This window comes from Netta rufina (genome assembly GCF_964035555.1).
Source record: "Netta rufina genome assembly, chromosome: 5".
Lineage (NCBI taxonomy): Eukaryota > Metazoa > Chordata > Aves > Anseriformes > Anatidae > Netta > Netta rufina.
Genome location: NC_140128.1, coordinates 42,172,945 through 42,189,662, shown reverse-complemented (window position 1 = coordinate 42,189,662; position 16,718 = coordinate 42,172,945). Strand labels below are relative to the sequence as shown.

The 16,718-nt window shown below is 50.7% G+C and overlaps 1 protein-coding gene across 1 annotated transcript; it reads right to left on the bottom strand.

The window, feature by feature from the left end:
• Window positions 1-1,887: 1,887 nt before the first annotated feature.
• On the bottom strand, window positions 1,888-16,718 carry LOC311210141 (synaptotagmin-5-like; the record flags this gene model as incomplete). Its single annotated transcript, XM_084287930.1, has 9 exons — window positions 1,888-6,676; window positions 6,749-6,758; window positions 7,881-7,986; window positions 9,168-9,287; window positions 11,215-11,592; window positions 13,164-13,279; window positions 14,191-14,370; window positions 14,764-14,775; window positions 16,661-16,718. 9 exons carry the CDS (start codon window positions 16,716-16,718, stop codon window positions 6,307-6,309), a joined length of 1,350 nt encoding a protein of 449 aa, XP_084144056.1. The 3' UTR covers window positions 1,888-6,306.

Below are 16,718 nucleotides of genomic sequence, written 5' to 3'. Positions count from 1 at the left end.
TTGATGAACAACTTTGTGGGTAGCAGTTGCTCGTTTTAAATGCTTCATTTTGTGGTACCTTTCGCTGACTTGAACCCTTCCTCCTGTGTGTAAAACCATCACATAGTGAGCACAGGCAGGTCTGAAGGCCTCCCTGAACCAGAGACCTGCCTGGCAATGTCTGGATGCTTTTGGTTAAAACGTTTTGACTAGCAAGAGGCGTTTGTGTGAGAAACCTTTATTTTTTTTTCAGGTAGTAGAGACCAAAACAAGTCCATAGGGGATGTGTACAGTCAGAGTCCCATCCTGGACTCACTGCAGACACAACCACGGCATGACTGCGGTGGGAAGGGAGCCCTGGGCCCACCCAGAGCAGGGTGCCCAGGCCCACGTCCTGGTGGCTTTTGGAGATCCCCAAGGAGGAGCCCCCTCTGAGCAGCCTGTGCCAGGGCTCCAGCACCTGCCGTGCTGCTGGGGGTTTCCAGGGAACCTCTCATGTCCCACTTCTGGCCCAAATCCAGGCCCTCTGCAACCTCTCCCCACTCCTCGGGCGCTACTGGGCCCGTGTGCCTGTGCTGGTGGCCTTTGCTGTTATCTCGATCTCAAGCTGTGCTTTCTAAATTGCAGGGAAATAACGTATTTTGTGGTTAATGATTAAGACGTTCTTCTGGGAACCGTGACTTTGCTTGGAGGCATGGGGTTGCTTGCTAACATATGTTTAAAACCAGATGTCAAGGACACTCTCTGGAAGACGCCTGCGGGCACACATTTAATGTGGGTTTTGACCCAAATCTACAAGTCTGTCTCTCTCTCATTTAGGGAAGGGATCAGTTCTCTTCCCATGGGTGAGAACAAGGCGCCTGCAGACTGCTTGCTGAGGGCGTTTTCTCAAAATCCCACCATCTTTTGTAGACCTTGGGGAAACGGCCGCGTGAGGAACAGGTTTGTGCTGTGCAGGGCTCTGGAGGGAACCAGACTGGTCAGAGGCACCAGAGCTGTCTTCAAAACACCAGCACCTGTGCAGGAAGCCTTAAAAATAAATAAATAAATACATAAATACATAAAAGAACAGAAGAGAAAAAATAAAAGGAAAAAAATTAGAAAGAAATAAAAAGAAAAGGAAAGGAAAGAAAAAAGGTAACCTTTCCCTATCTGGATACCCAGATGAAAGAGCCTAATCTTAAGTAAACAAAGTGCAACAATTACCTGACCTGGGTAGCAAGCAGTCTGGGGCAGCAGAGGTGCATATATATTTCTAAAAACGTTACTGCAAGCAAAGATCTTTACACAGCTGGCAGTGAGACGTGGGCGCCGCTGAGGCTTGCATTTTCTCTGGGAACAAGTTTAAGCAGAATCCCCATCACCAGTCCCCGAAGCAGCGGGGGAAACGTGTTGCAGGCAAGGCTGAGCTGAGCCTCAGAGAGGGGTCTTGGGCAGATGTAACATGCTCAGCCCCCGAGCAGCGACTTCCAGCTGGGCCATGGCAAGCACCGGGTGTTTCTGCAGAGCAGAACCTATTTTACAAAAGGGGGTTTCACAATCTGCAAGGACATGTGCAGGCTACTGGATAGTCTGAATCTGGCATCTGGTCAGCCGGGTTTTATTTCAATTTGCGTTTTAGAAACTCCTTAGGCATGGGAGGGCCCGTGAAATATTTCTCCATTATCCAAGTGCTTCAGGAAAACGATATCCAGAGCTCTGTTTCCATGATGTCACCTGGGGAGCACGTTGTCCCATTTCGTGCCTGCTTACCGGGGGGGGGAGGGGGCGGATGGATAAGCATTTGTCCTTGTTTTAAAAATGGAGCTGTGGTGGTAGGAGAAAAGACCTAATTTTTATGAAATATTGCAAAGGGAGCTGGGTTCCACTGGCAGGCTTTGCGACGTTAGAGGGTGACATTAGGGCTGATCTTGAAGCACCATTCTCAAACCAGGGGTGGAAAGAAGCCTCCTTTTCCCAGAGGGGGTTTCCAGGGGAGGGTTTGTCAGAAGGGGAAATCCAGAAGCAATAACATTGCTCTGTCTCCTTGATGGCTTTCAGCTGCCCAGGCCCTGGGTGGCTGCTGTAATGTACTAAGGCAATGCAAACGCAAAATTGCTGCACCCCACACAAGTATTAGGGCAGACAGAAAACTTGTTGGGCTCTCCTTGGCCGGTTCATAATCCCAACTTTCCCTAAGCCATCAACATCTTGCTTCAGCAGCTCCCCCACCCATGTGGCCACCTATCTCTGCTTTACGTCCCCGTCCTGGCCACCACCCCGTAGCTGCTGGTGTAGCAGGAACCTTGTGTACACACGGGGCATGCTGCAGCCCACACCAGCTGGATCCTTTCCAGGACTCTCCTTATCGATACCTGTTAATGCTGGCTTAAATATATTTTTCCAGCTGTCAGTCTTGCTGAGCTAAAAAAAGAAAAAAGAAAAAAAAGAAAAGTCAGATTGCTGCCCTCGGAGATAAGGCTTGTGGATGGATTTGCAGACTTCTTTGGGGCTGGAATAAGAGAAATTCAAAATGCATTTGGTTTGCTGAGCTGCTGGGGGAAGAAATGAATCCAGCAGGGTCCCTGTGTCCAGCAGTGTGTGCAGAAAAAGTGCAAGGTGCCCCACGGAGACCTGTCCCCTGGGTGAGAAACTCGGTTGTCATTCCATTCACAAAATCTGCTGAATTCAGTGTCTGCAGGGTTGCCATGGCGAGGACGGAGCTGCTATTTTTGACTCATAGTGCTGCGATTGTCCGGGGACCACGGCACTCCTCCGAGAGAGGCTGTCCCTGGCCGGTGCTGTGCTCTGAAGCTGTGCCTATCATCCCCAGGAGATAAGATAAGTGTCCCCCCTTTATGCACTAGGAATTACCTCAAGTGTTAAAAAGACATCGCTAAGCCTTCAGACACCTTTTGTCTCTGTGCTGGGTGCTTCAAATAGAATTATGAGGTTTGGCTGCCCGAATTTTATTCTTTGCTCTGAAAAGAGTTAAAGAAATTTGTGTTTGGGTTGCAAGACCATCCCTGTAGGAGCAGGACTGGCTGCAGGAAAGAGCAACAGGAGGGTTCATTTCCAAAGCTCAGAGTTTCTCCTAGGGCTGTGGGCTGAGAAGCAAAGTCTTTGCCTCTCATCAAAGAACAAATTTAAGGCTGTATTTGGCTGAATCACTTGTACCTGAAGGAGCCTCTCCCTAGAGTCTCATTTGGCCCCGTGTAGCATTTCCTCCTTTTGCTTACACCTCTTCCTCTGCCTGCCTCAGCCCCCACGCATGCACCTTGTTTGCAGTGTTGCTTTTCCTGCCACATCCCCGTCATGACAGCAGCCAGATGCGGATCATGTTTGCTGAATTCAGGAATTCCGCCCCGGTTCCGCTGCTCCCCGGCCGGAGGATGCTCTGTGTTTGTTGCTTGAACTCTCCATGCTCCATGCAGGGAGCACAGAGCCAGAAAGCCTGGCACGGCACGGCTGGAGGGGTGCCAGAGGCACGGGGGGACGGCTTTCCCCTGCGTCAGTGGGGAAGGGAAGAGCCCGAAGCGAGCCTGAGACCCGAGCAAGCACCCCAAACAAAAGCCAGATCCCAGAGGGGCTCGGCAGCCCAGGCACCCGGTGCCACACAGAACTAAAGGGCTTGTGGAGGTGCCCAGTTTAATGCTGGTGGGTGCTCAGACCCCTGAGTGAAGGTTGGTGCTTGTTCTGTGCGCAGTGCTGGAGCAAGGTGGACCAAATGCATTGCTGTTAGCCCCTACACTAAAGTGCAGGACTTCCAACCCCCAGAATGACTTTGCCTGGCTGGTGGCTGTTCTCCGTGGGCAAATCCATGAGCAGCTGATATTATTTTTAGTTCTCAGCGGCCCCACCTTGGGCACAGGGGCACAGCACTCTCTCAAGGAGAAAGATGCTCCCTCCCCAGCCGCTGCATCTCAAACACGTGCCAGGGAGAGCTCATGGGGCTGTGCATGGTGCCCGGGGGGACAAACCCCAAAGGTGCAGGGGGCTGCTGTCCCCAAGGACCATGCGACCAAGGGAACAGGACAGGCAGCGGCCAGCACAGGCACTTCCCACTGCTTTGGCAACGGGAACACTTAATTCTTTGTCACCCTGGTAACGATGCCCCAAGAGCAGCGGAGAGGAAACAGCAGATGTTGTACTCTCGATTATTTTCCCTCAAACTCCGGTAAGCAGGCGCAGGTGTCCTTGGCCTTCCCTCCCGAGGTATTTATTGTGCCCGGCCGCCTCCGCAGCTCTGTGTCAGCTCCCCGCACGATGCTCTGCCAGGCAGGACATGCCCTGCCAACACTCCCAGCCCTGCAGCCTGTGAGCATCCTGCCCGCATGGGAGCCACTGCTCATTTCTGCAAGGTGTCTTGCCCAATAGCTCATTTTTTAAATACAGCTAAGGTCCCCGGGAGCTTGTACAGGCTGGTGGGGCACTGCTCCCCATAGGCACAGGGGGTGTGAGGACACTGCATGTCCCACTGGCTGCCTGGGGCTTGGTGGGACTTTGGGAAGCATCAGCATGACGTTGTCTGAAGCCCTGCTCAGACACGGTAACTACTTGGGGTGCAGGGCAATGATAGTGACACACACAGCTACTTGCACATATTGTAGTATTTACTCTGTCAGAGAGAAATTTCCTACCAAGGAAGCAAAAAGACTGGAAAAAAAAAAAAAGAAAAAAAAAAAAAAAAGTATTTCCAGGTAATTAAGATCTCTCTCTGAATTCAGATGACATTCAAGCACATGAAATCCCCGGCGCTTCGTGCTGCTGTTGTCTGTGTCAGTGCTGCTTTTGGGATGTTCTCTGTAACTGCGTGTTTTGTGGGACCATCCTTCCTCAGGAACTTGTGGGTGACGAACACTTCTCCTTTCAATTCAGCAGGGAATTCTGCTCCGACACCAAGAACGCTGCTGTCTGTAATTGCCGTGGGTAGGCTGGAGAAGCTGTGCAAGGACTCAAGCCTGTGGTTCGTGCTCAGAGTCCTGCTAGCACAGGCACACCCAAACCAGCCAAATTGCCAACAGCCAGGATGAGCAATTGCACAGAAATAAATCTCCAATTCATTTTAATAGCTCCAAATCTGAAGTTGCTGGAGGCTAATTATAGAAGCTTTGACAGCTCAAGGATTAAAATTATCTTAATAGTTTAACAGTATAAACACACTGACTCATTGCACTGACAGTCTTCTGAGCGGCGTGTTCACCTGTGAGCTAGAGGCTGATTTATTTGTTGCAGGTTGGCCTTGAGATGGGGAAAGTAAGTGAACGATATGGCCCTGCTGTTTGACAGTGCTTTGCTCTGGTGATGTTTTCCTGGTAGGATTTGCAGAGTTATTTGCTCACCTGTATCCATGCCTGTATGTCTTTGTATAATGTGTATATTCATATAGAAATAGTATCTCTTTATTTATAATCCACTTTTTTCTTCCTAAATTTGTAGCTGCTTGGGCCTTTCAGACCTGCTGGCCATGTGCACTCAGTAATTGCTTGCACGAGCAGCACAACTAAAGGTCTGTGCTGCAACCTTTCAAGGCAAACAAACACAAGAGGAACAGTGCAAGGCTTGGTGGCTGCAGGACATCAGCACCAGCGCATCCTCCTCTCTCTTCTTTTTTGCTGGCCTCATTTCACTTGCTTCCCACACCATGTAAGTCGTTGTGACCTAAATTACCATTTACTTTTTTGGTCACGCTGTGTGCAGAAACACATTTAACAGCTTTCTCGTAAGGTGACATCTTACGTGTCTTGTGACTGGAGCAGAGGTAGGATTTTTGAGGACTGTCACTAAGAAAAAAATGTAAAAAAGGGAAGGTTGGAGCTCCAACCACACCTGCCTGCAGGCAGGCAGGGAGGATGGTTGCTGCCATCCACGTGAGGGAATGTGCCACCCTGAAAGCCTGGGAAATTAGTCAGAAGGACATGCTAGAAGTGTAGGAAATGCCAAATGGTTCTCTTCTTATCAGACCAGGACAGGGAGACAGGTGAAATGTTAAGCTGTGACTCCTCCTCCCCATCCCCTTTTTCCTCCCCATCCCCTTTTTCCACCCAAAGCAGTGAGCACCTCAGGGCAGGAGTTATTTCCTTCCATATGGGCAAACCTCCAGCCCAAGGCAGTGCTAAAACCCTGCTGCTATATTAAATATGATACGGGACCAGCAGAGAACCTTCTCCCTGCCAGGAGCAGCAGCACGGAGTGGGAGGGAGACAAACACGGAAGAGATCATTATTTCTGCCTTATCAACAGTTCCAGGCTCTGACCCATCTTTTAGCTATGCCCGCCATGAGCGTTGCTCTTTTGTCTTCGTGAAAGACAACTTGGCCAGCTTCAGCATGAGGAACCAGTGCTCTGCTAAACGAGGAGAGGGTGCCACTGAGCTACGGGCTGCTGGATGGACTTCTTCACAAGGTCCCAGTGGTCGGACGCTTCCCTCGCTCTGCTCTTCTCCACCGTGGCCTGTCCGATGAGGTGCCTGGGGTCAGAGCCCACTTGGTAAATGGAGACAAGCACGGTGCAGTCCCACACTGGAGGCTCAGGCATGTGGAACAGAAAAGTCTCGTTGAAAATGATGAGCGGAGTGTGGGCCCGCGGCCTGGACTTCTGGTGCTTTTGTCTGTGGTGCCTGCAGGAAACATCGATCCTCGCATATACATCTGGGAGGGAAAGAGAAAGGGAAAGAGAGGTGCCTGGGAGCATTGCAGCATCTGTCTGTCTCGGTTGGCTTCAGCAATGCTGGAAATCAGACCACTTGGCCAAGGCAATCGCATCTTACTAGGTAAGTAGCTAGTAGGACCTATGTGATCCTGCAAAAGGCAAAGCACAATTGACAGGGACAACCTCCGAATAGCTCTGCAGTTGTGTAACAAGCTCTGAAGTTAGTAGGAACAGGACGATGGAGGAAAGTTTACTTCTGTTAGTCCTACAAATGCTTATGCTAAACCCAACACCTGCAGCAAGGCTCAGAATGAAACAGCAGACAGGAGCCTTTGCCATTGCTTTAGCTGTATTTAATTAGCGAAATGGAAAAGTGTGGCTTTAGAGGTTCAGATAAGAGATCTGAGCACGTAAGGCCATGGGAAGAGTTCAGCCCAGGAGACAGCAGCCTGGGGATATCAAAGTCTGCTGTGCTTCTCTCAGTCCCAAGGACTGAGGACCTTGGGAATACAGCAAAGAGGGAGAGCAGGACACAAAGTGAGGCAAGGGGAGGAGCTGCCTGCCTTCGTGCTGTTCATGTGCTGAGAGCTGCAGAGGGAAAGTGGCTTTCCATTCGTCCTCCAACTTGTTGCTTGGTGCAGGAGAGAAATCCACATAAGACAAGGGTGCAAAATGTGAAGTGTGGCTGAGTCGGGCTGGTTGCCTGCATCAAATGTTGGGTTATAGGAAAAAAAGGTGGCTCTACCTCAGCCTTTTCAGGGCAAGGAGCTGTTTACAGCTTATCTACAATGCAGAGCATCTCTAAGGCTGATCTCAGGTGTCATCTCGTTGGTGGACATTGAAGGATGATAGCGGTGCTCTGGTTACAACCCCGAGGAGCACCATAGTACCTCTGCACTTTCTTCACCCTAGGGCATCATCAAGAGGAAAAGCAAATTGTTGCTCCATACTGAGGGCAACAGGACTGTAATGAAATCCAGCTTTTGGGGTCTGTGCAGAGCAGAGAAAGGGAATTCAAGTCTTGTGATGGAGGGAAGAGGAGGAAAGGCGCTGCCTGAAAGAAGTAGCTGGGTGTTTCATTAGTGTGACGGGCCTTGGGGACTGATTCAGCAGCGCTTTTCTGCCAAGGCTGGGGTGTGACGGGCATGAAAGGGACCTGCTTCTCCAACACCCCCACGCTCCTCTGAGTGGGTGAGATAAAGGTAGCAGGCAGCAGAACAGAGAGGAGCAACAAGCCCAGCCAACAGGGGATATAAAACCCTTACTCTTACCTGCAGTGCTGCGAGGGGGAGTCGTCTTCGCCTTGAGCAGCCCGACCTCTATCCTCTGAGAGATGGGAAGGCACTTCAGCGACACGAGCACTTCTCCCACGATGTCCTGTGGAGGGCACAAGGGCATGCAGTGAGCAGCCAGTGCAACAATCTGCTGCCACCGGGACCACACGCCAACCTTTCTGCAGCTCACCAGGGTGCTCTTAGTGGCCCATCAACCGAGGCTGCAGGACCACTGCAGCATTCTGGCCGTACCCTGATTTTCAGCATTTTTATTGTGACTGACTTTTAGTTTTTTAACTTTCAGCAATTGCCAGCATTGGTTCTTTATTCATTCGGTGTAGCAGTTTCTCTTTCTCCTGATGAGGAACAAAAGGGCCCCTGTTCTCTTTCATCTGTATTACCTGGGTGCAGTTCTGAGTTTCAGGCTCACCAAACACAGACTGGTTTGTCACCACAGAGCATCAGTACCTGAACCATCACTTAGCAGAGTTAAACAAGCTGCTCTGGGCTATACGAAAGAGGCTTTCAGCTCTCTCTTGTTCCTAGGGGTGGTGAGAGATGAGGTACTACCGTACGGACTAATTTGTGCTGATTTCATGGTACTAAAATACTAATTCTTATGGTACCACAGTGTTTTTTTCCAGAGGGCTACAGGAAATGCTAGAGGCTGCAGACTGTGACATTTTGGGGTGCTATGAGAAGCAGGACTGCAACTAAATTCATGTTGCTCACATTTTGCAACAAGTTCCCATGTACCAGCAACAAATCAATGTTTCTTATAGTTAATTGTTCCGGTTGCTGGACTTGGGATGCCACTTTTTCTCTGTTACATTATGCCCTGCTGTTGTTAGCAACCATTTAAAACGCACAGCTATCATTTAAAAACCATTATTAATTCTTTACTGGAACACATCACGTGTTTTCCTTTTGGACCATCAGTCTCTAAACAAACCAAATGCGCTGTGAACTCTTGTCTCTGTGGGTAGAGGAGGGAAAAGGTGCTGCAATATAAGCCTGGTCATCAATACGCCTCGATCCTTCCCTGGAGATCTCACCTTTAAGAGGCAATTTGAAACTCCACGCACCCAGCCTTCCTGCAGAGCCTACCTGAGCAGAGTGCTGGGAGCAGAAGGGGTCTGTTACCACCTGCATCCCACAGATGGATCCCAGGGATGCAGGGCTGGGCTTTTCCACTAATAAAACTAAGGGGTGGCTGTACTGACATGCAGCTCCCTGGCAGTGTGTGGGCACACTGGGTAAGGCCATGTGTTAGTCATTAATTACCTTTGTGGTCTTCTGCAACTCTGCACACACAGCCAGGCTTCGGGAAGCCTTCAGCTCCCTCAGGGCAACCCTGACTTCCCCCAGCGCAGCGTTTCTGGAGTATTTGTCAAACCGTTGAACCTGTGGGAAAGAGGAAAAAGGCATGTCCATCGGGTGAGGTGTGGGACGGGAGGGAGCAAACCTTGCACCAGGCTTTTGGGAGCCAGGCTGTCCTGATAGCAAAGGATGCCCATGGCAAGAAGCAAAATTCAGATGTAGTAGCATCACCCAAAGGAGTGCTTCCACCTCTGCTAACAGCCTGGCCCCTCTGGCCTTGCTGAATCCTGCCCTTGCTCTGTGCAAGGTTTGCTCCCTCCCAGCTGGCCGGGTGGTTGCTGGAATCCCCTTGCACAAGAAAGTGTCTTCTGACAGCTGCCCACATTTGCTCGGGGCCAGCTCGGGGCCTTTTCTGCATGTGCTCACACGTGGCTTCAGTCCTGATTTGTGCCTGCCCTCTGCAGCTGTTTCCCCAGCAGTTTGCTCTCCGGCATGCAGCCGTTTCCCTGCTCTGCTCTGAGCTCCCAGGCCTTGCTGCTTGCTTCCCTCTCGGGAGCACGGTCACAGTGTGTGGCCATGGCTCTGCGCACATGTTTTTTGCAGGCGTGTTTTAGTTTTCAAATGAAATCACTTAAAACTGCTGCCTGATGGGGAACAGATTTACTGCTGTCGCTTTGCCACATTAGGAGCCTATAGTTCAATGTCAGTGCACAGATCTGCCAGGGTCTGGAAGGGAGCAGCGTGAAACCACTTCAGCAGCTAGCAGTCTTGCTCCCCTGAGGTCTCTTGCAGCTCCACCTCCGTCTCTCCTTCCACCTCTTGCTCTGCCTGCACAGCCCAGCTCTCCCCTTTGTAGTGTGCTCCTGCCCTTCCGCTGCAGCCATGTCGAGCTGTTGCTTTGCTGCGGTGGTTTCCTTTGATAAACCCGCCAAGTGCTTTTGCTTGTGAAAGGGGCACTCAAAAACTGAACGAGGAGTAAACAAAACCGAGACAGGAAAATGTAATGGCCAAATCAGAGGGGCTTTGAAGTAATGTGAGTCTGGACATTAGTCAGGGAACATGAGATCTGCAGCAACACGTGGGGATCACCATTCACATTCAGACCAGCGGTCTGTCTAGCCCACTGATGCCTTCTGAAACAGAAATTGCTCCGTGGTATAAAGTGGAAAAAGGAAGAAAGCACAAAGACTTCATCTTCCTGCCCCAGCTGACTGCTGGTTCATGTCTGACTGCTGGCTTGTGGGTAGAACAGTGGGACTGGCAGGGAAATGTCCTGTCTGCTGTGGATTTCACTGGTGATGCCTTTGCTGCTGTCCCCTCAGCATGCATTTCAAATACACCCCAGTGTATAGGGTGTCTCACAGCTATCTGTTGCCAAGGCACATTTTAAATCCCTGGGCATTCATGGGTACACTGTAGTGTTATAGGGGCAGACCTGAACTGGCTCTAAGTGAGGTAAGTCTGAAGCTATCAAACCATGGTAAGGAAGAATTAGGTAGAAGAGGTTTCAAGCTGCATCTGCTCACCAAGTTATCCCCATCAGCTACCTCTGCCCTGCCAGCACTGTGGGATATCCCTCAGCTCAGGGGGCAACCATGCGTTTACCCCAGGCCCCAGCCTCTATGCCATACCCTACTGCAGGACCATGCAGACCAGGGGATGGCTGTGACAAAGGACAAGAGAACACAAGCAAATACAGATTTCAGGGAAATAAAACCATCCCTACAGCCTTAAAATGCCCACGAAACCAGTTGAAAAAAGTGTTTAGGATCTCCAGGCTTTCTGACCCTTCTGTCTGTCAGTGCCACATGACATTGGTGACCGTGGCCCTATTTCTGTCACTAAAGAGCCAACATCTCAGCTGGCTGTCATCCAAGAGGACCTGGTAAATGAGCCTGGAGAGTTACCAACCCCTTTTTTTGTTCTTCAGAGGGATAAGAGATGGAGACACCTCAAGAGGCTTGAGGTCAAGACCTCTATGCCTGCTACCAGGGCTCGCACCCCAGCCCACCTCCAACTTCAGAGTGCTCTTCTCCACCTCGGCGTCCCGCAGGGAGCAGACAAAATGGTCCCTGAAGGCTGGCTTGCTGCAGCTCTTCACCACCCGGCTTCTCCACTCCTGGACCACGCACTGGAGCCCGGGGATGCGGGATGGGACCTCCTGCAGCAGTCGGACCCGGACAGCAGACCCAGTGTGCCCACGGCCTGGCAGCCCCCATGCTTCCAGGCTGCTCACGAGCAGCTCACATTGCTCTCTGCGGTAGAGGAGAGAGAACTTCAGTTTGCCCCGGGAGCTGGGCAGGGGTCCCCCATCACTGCTCGGGTCTTCAGTGGTGCTGCAGGAGGGGCAGGAATGTGGCTCGCCCGGCTCTGCTTGTAACTCCGTCATCTAAGGAAAACAAGGATGAGAGGAAGAGAGAGAGAGAGATGGGTCTTTTAAAGTGTGGTGGTGTTGAATTTTCCTCTTTTTTCCTACAATGGTAGACACAGAAGGTGTGTTGATACCTAGTGCTTTTGCTCGTGCTGTCATGCCAGCGCCTGACAGGCCAGCTCCCTGGCATAGCACAGCCTCACGGGCTGGTTCAGACCACGGGAAGAAAGAGGTCGAAGAAGCTTTGCTGCCCTCGGGACCTGCATTCGAGCTCCCGCCACCCCCAGGTACTGCTCTGCAAGCATCCTCTGCTGGGCTCTGTGCCACAGGGGCCTCTCTAGGGCATCCCCAGCAGCTTCAAAGTGTTCTTTGCTTTCATTTTCTCTGAAAATGAGCGCTGTGGACATGACGCTGAGCACCCTGCACGGCGGAGCCCAACAGCCACACTGCACCGGCGAGAGCATGGGCATCAGCACAGCCACCTGGCCGTGCAGGATGGCCACTCTTTAAACATTTTTCCCTTCTTGCCATGCTTTTTTTCTCCAGTGAGAGCCCAGCAGCTGCAGCCCTGCGATAGCCATTTTGTACTCAGCAGCTGCTGGTGGTATTTTGGGGCTGTTGCTGAGCAGGCTCTCTGCCTGCTGCAGAGCCGTCTGCGCCTGCCTCACTGCTGCTCTGCTTCCTGCTCTGCAGCGAGGCCTGGCCAGCTGCAGGGAGGTCAGCAGGAACTTGAGGAATTCGTTTTATTGGAAACCACATCCCTCCGGTAACAGAGGCACAGGCTGGAAGTGGGGAAGAAAGCGGGTTGTGGGGGAGGGAGAGGGGATGGGAAAGGCCCACAGATTGCTTCTTTAAGAAAACCAGATAAATTCTGGATGAAAGAGAAGCAAGGAGAAGTGAAACTTGTGATCAAGTGAGGTTTTCCACCAGTTTCCCCAGAAATGGCACGGCGGGTTTCTTCACTTCCCTCAACAACAGACTCCATGGGCTCTACAACTGCCCCAAAAACACCTGAATTAGCTGCAAAGGTCCCTGCTGCACACCTCAACACCTGGTTGCAGCCTGCAGAGCTGGAGCATCTCCTAGCAGCCCTACTTAGGAGATGTCTAAATCTGAACTTGTCACCCAAACTCACCCAGGGCATTCCCAGTACCCACTGAGAGGCTGAGGGATGATGACACACATGGCCTGAGTGCACTGGGGCTGTGGGCAGACTGTAGTACCCGTAAAACCACTGCACTGGGGTCACTGTGTGTCAGTGTTTTTCTTCTTTTGCTCCCCCCCTTTCCTCCTGTGTCTCTCTGGGACTGTCTGGTCATGCCTGGGAAACAGGGACTAGTGGGCTTGTGGCCCTGAGACAGGTCTGGCCCTGGCACCTCACATGAAGGTTGTTACTTAAGTGAAAGAGCGGTATTTTTCTTCCTCCATTCCTTTCAGCTGGAGACAGTCTCTCTTTATAAGTTTTCTTGCCACAGGGTTTTGCATCTTGTTTTCTAGCAGAGTTGAGAGGCTGTCAGTCAGCCCACCTCTTGTGGGGTTTCTGCAAACAGGGATGGCTCTCGACCTTGCCCTAGCATCAGTGTACTTGCCTTGAAATCCACATTGCTCGGCTTAGAGGTGTCAAGCAGGAGAGGTGGCATCTTCTTCCCCCAAAAGCCATTCTCTGCCTTTATCCTCACCCTGTCTTCACTGTGGTATTTCTTCTCTGTGGGAATAAAGAAAAGCCAAGTGAGTGATGTCCAGTTTGGATGGAGATGATGATGTTTGGAGGCTGAAAGTCTGAGTACTGGATTTTTATTTGGGATTTCTGAAAGTCTTTAGAGAAGACTTTCACACCAACCTCCTGGTGTGAATGCCCTATATTTTAGACTTTTGGGGACAGCCTTGCAACACGTTTACAATAAAAATGCAGCTTGGAGCTGTCGAGCAAGCTGTGCTCAGATGGCACTTGGCCTGATGCTCCCAGACAAGAGAAGTGGGGTGACTCACATTCAGTAGCATGGCTTATGACACCATGCAACTGGGAAAGGAAGGGAAGGATTGGATTTTTCATCATTTTTCTTTTGTAAAAGCCATCCAAGCAGAGAGGGATTGCTGAGGCTGGGAGACAGGAGGCCAAGGAGAGCTGGAATGAGAGCGAGGAAGAGCTGGTGAGCCTGGCATCACCTGGGGCCTGCGATAACAGATGGGCTTGGAGGGACAGGGGAAGCCATGCATACATTTCTGGCCTGGTGAAGAAGCAGCTGGTTTTCTGGCAAAGCAAGGCTACTATAACTGTATGTGCAAGACATGCTTGTGGGGTCCTGAAATGTGTGCCCCGTTTGTCTCCTTACAGGTGACAGCCAGGAGAGATGGCCTGCCCCAACTCCACATCATGTCAGCAAGTGGAACCTGGTCCCTCACCTGCCTCGCGTCAGGGCACTGTGGGCATGGTGCGTGGTACAGTGACTGTGACAGAAATGCTTGCAGTTGGAAGCATAAAAACTGAGGACATAACTGTTAGTGAAGCAATGCTCAGCTCCTGCATCTGGTCCAGGATGGAAGTTGCTTTTTGAGAGGAAAAGGTAGCAGAAACAGGCCCCTGGTGGCTGCTGAGCACTGTTGCCCAGTACTTACTTTTTCTAGCCCTGTGGCGTTTCCAGAGCTGACACACCTGGCAAGCTAAGATGGTCAGGGCCACCAGGAGCAAAAGGATGGCTATTGCCAAGATCCCATACTTCCAGGTATTGGAAAAGGGCAGCTGTAAGCTGTGCAAGGTAAGCGAGATGGAGCTGTCCTCTGTCATGCCTTGTTTCTCTGAGAGAGAGAGAAGGAAAAAAGGGGTTAGCATGGCTAGCACTGCCTCTCCGTGTTGTACAACCCAAGCAGGATGCAGGCTGGGAAGGAAAAGGTCTGTATTCAAGTCATACATAAACTGCAGCTTAGGCCCACACGCACAGAACTAGTCATGTTGCTGGTCATGCAATATTATTTATGTGTGTTTGTGCTCGCTGGATCAGTGCTGCATCATCACGGATCTGTTCTCATCTTTGCCACACAGGCAGGCTTCTGCTGGATTTCACTGCTTTTGGCCAGAGCAATTGACAAAGCAGCTTACGGTCTTCCAAGATGAAAGACTGCTGGAAATGCGCCACACCTGTGATTTCCCTGCAAGCTTCTTTTCAGCCTGCTTCCTTGCCCTCCACATACCGCTGCTGCCTCCTACAGTTGGAGAGAGACACTTTATCGGGGAGTGGAGTGATAGGACGAGGGGAAACGGCTTCAGACTGAAAGAGGGTAGGTTTAGATTAGATATAAGGAAGAAATTCTTTACTCAGAGGGTGGTGAGGGACTGGCACAGGTTGCCCAGAGAAGCTGTGGCTGCCCCATCCTTGGAGGTGTTCAAGGTCAGGTTGGGCAGCCTGGTGTGGTGGGGGTTGAAATTAGATGATCTTTGAGGTCCCTTCCAACCCAAACCGCTTAGTTTGGACTTCCATCTCTGTTCCTTTGCTCCAAGAGAAAAGATGGCAGTGGTCCATTAGGCTATGGCTCACCATAGCCCTTCATCCTGCTTAGCCTAAGTAACCACAATGAGGACTGGAGGAAGGGATTCTTCCAGTCCTCTTAGGGTAAATATCCTTTAAGAGCATTATCTCCCTTCTCAGGAGAAGGTTGAATCCATCTGGAGAGGAGCAGGGATGAGTGCTCCCTCCCCCTAGGCCTTTACACACATTCACAATAGAGCTCTGGTTAGGAATAGCACTTGGTGGTGGGTTTTTTTGTGTGTGTGTTTTTCTTTTTTTATTTGTTTTTTTTTTTTCTTCATGATTACTTAAGATGAGATTAGAACACTAATCTTTGCAGGGAGCAAACATTTCACCTAACTCTAGCAAACAAGAGCAGCCAAGAAACAGAGCCCAGCTTCAGATGAGGTCTGTTCCAAGAAATTACTGCTGGTTTACACAGCCCAAAGCAAGCTTGAAAGCAGGAATCAGTTTAGTGAAGCTTTCTGCACAGAATCCCTAAATGTGTGTGATTTCTTCACCTCAGAAGGTGTTGCTGTTCGTACCAGCTATTTTCTTCTATGATTTCTCATGACTGACTGTATTATCCGTACTTTTGTTGCAGGGCCACGTGCAGCTGCTGGGGTATATGCTCTGTATAACGTACCCCATCCACCTCCGCTGGAGATGAAGCAGTAGAAATGAACGGGAAGTGACTGGCAGAGACATCCTTGTGTGGGTGAGAGCTAAATCTCAGTCTAAATAAACACTTCCCTGAAAAAAAAAAAAATGGACTAAGGGGAGCCTTTAAAACTGGCTGAGAAATTTAACTCACTCCTAACCTGCAATAAGTAGTTGTGCCATAAAAATGCTCAAAGAATCACAGCAGGCTGAAGGGCAGTTCTATGGCATCCAGAGGAATTCACCTACAGTATAACCCTCAGGAAGAGCATAGCACAAAAGTAAAAGAACCTGTAGTTTAACAGGCAAACAATTGCATATATCAATTAGTCCTGATTCTGCACTGCAGACGCAGAGACCTTAAAGCTTGTGGCTGGCTGTCATTTTCCTGAGAGGTTTCTTATTTTTAAGAATGTGCATCTGTATTACGTGGCAGGAAAGCAGCTATTTAAGTAAAAGCGGCGAGGCTGAGTGTCTCCTGAACCATCACACTCAGCCTGGCACTCCTGGGACTTGCTCCAAATCAGCTTCACCTTTCAAGGTCTGCTGTGAGCTGCCCCAGCACTGCTGGGTGAGTTAGCCCAACCCCAAAAACGTGCACGGCCTCTCTGCCATCGCACAGATGGGGCAGGACAGGCCTGGCATGGCACGTCCATCTCCCTGTCTAATGTCCCCATCATCTAAATCTGGCTGTCACTCGTTCCTTGTCATGTGGATGGCAGCCTCCAGCAGGCCAGGTGCTCCCCACACAAACATCCCACCCCCAGCTCCTCCCAGGTGCCTAACTCAACACTGGGCGACTTAAACAAAAATCATACCTTCAGAAATGGCTTAAAAGCGGGTCTCTGGGAGCCCTCTGAGAGCCTGCACACCGCCAGCACACAGCGAGATCGGTTTGTTATTCTAGAAAAACAAGGTCCCACCCTGCTCAGCAAGACGCGAGCCAATATTGACGAAGCAGGTTCGGAACAGGGCGTACAT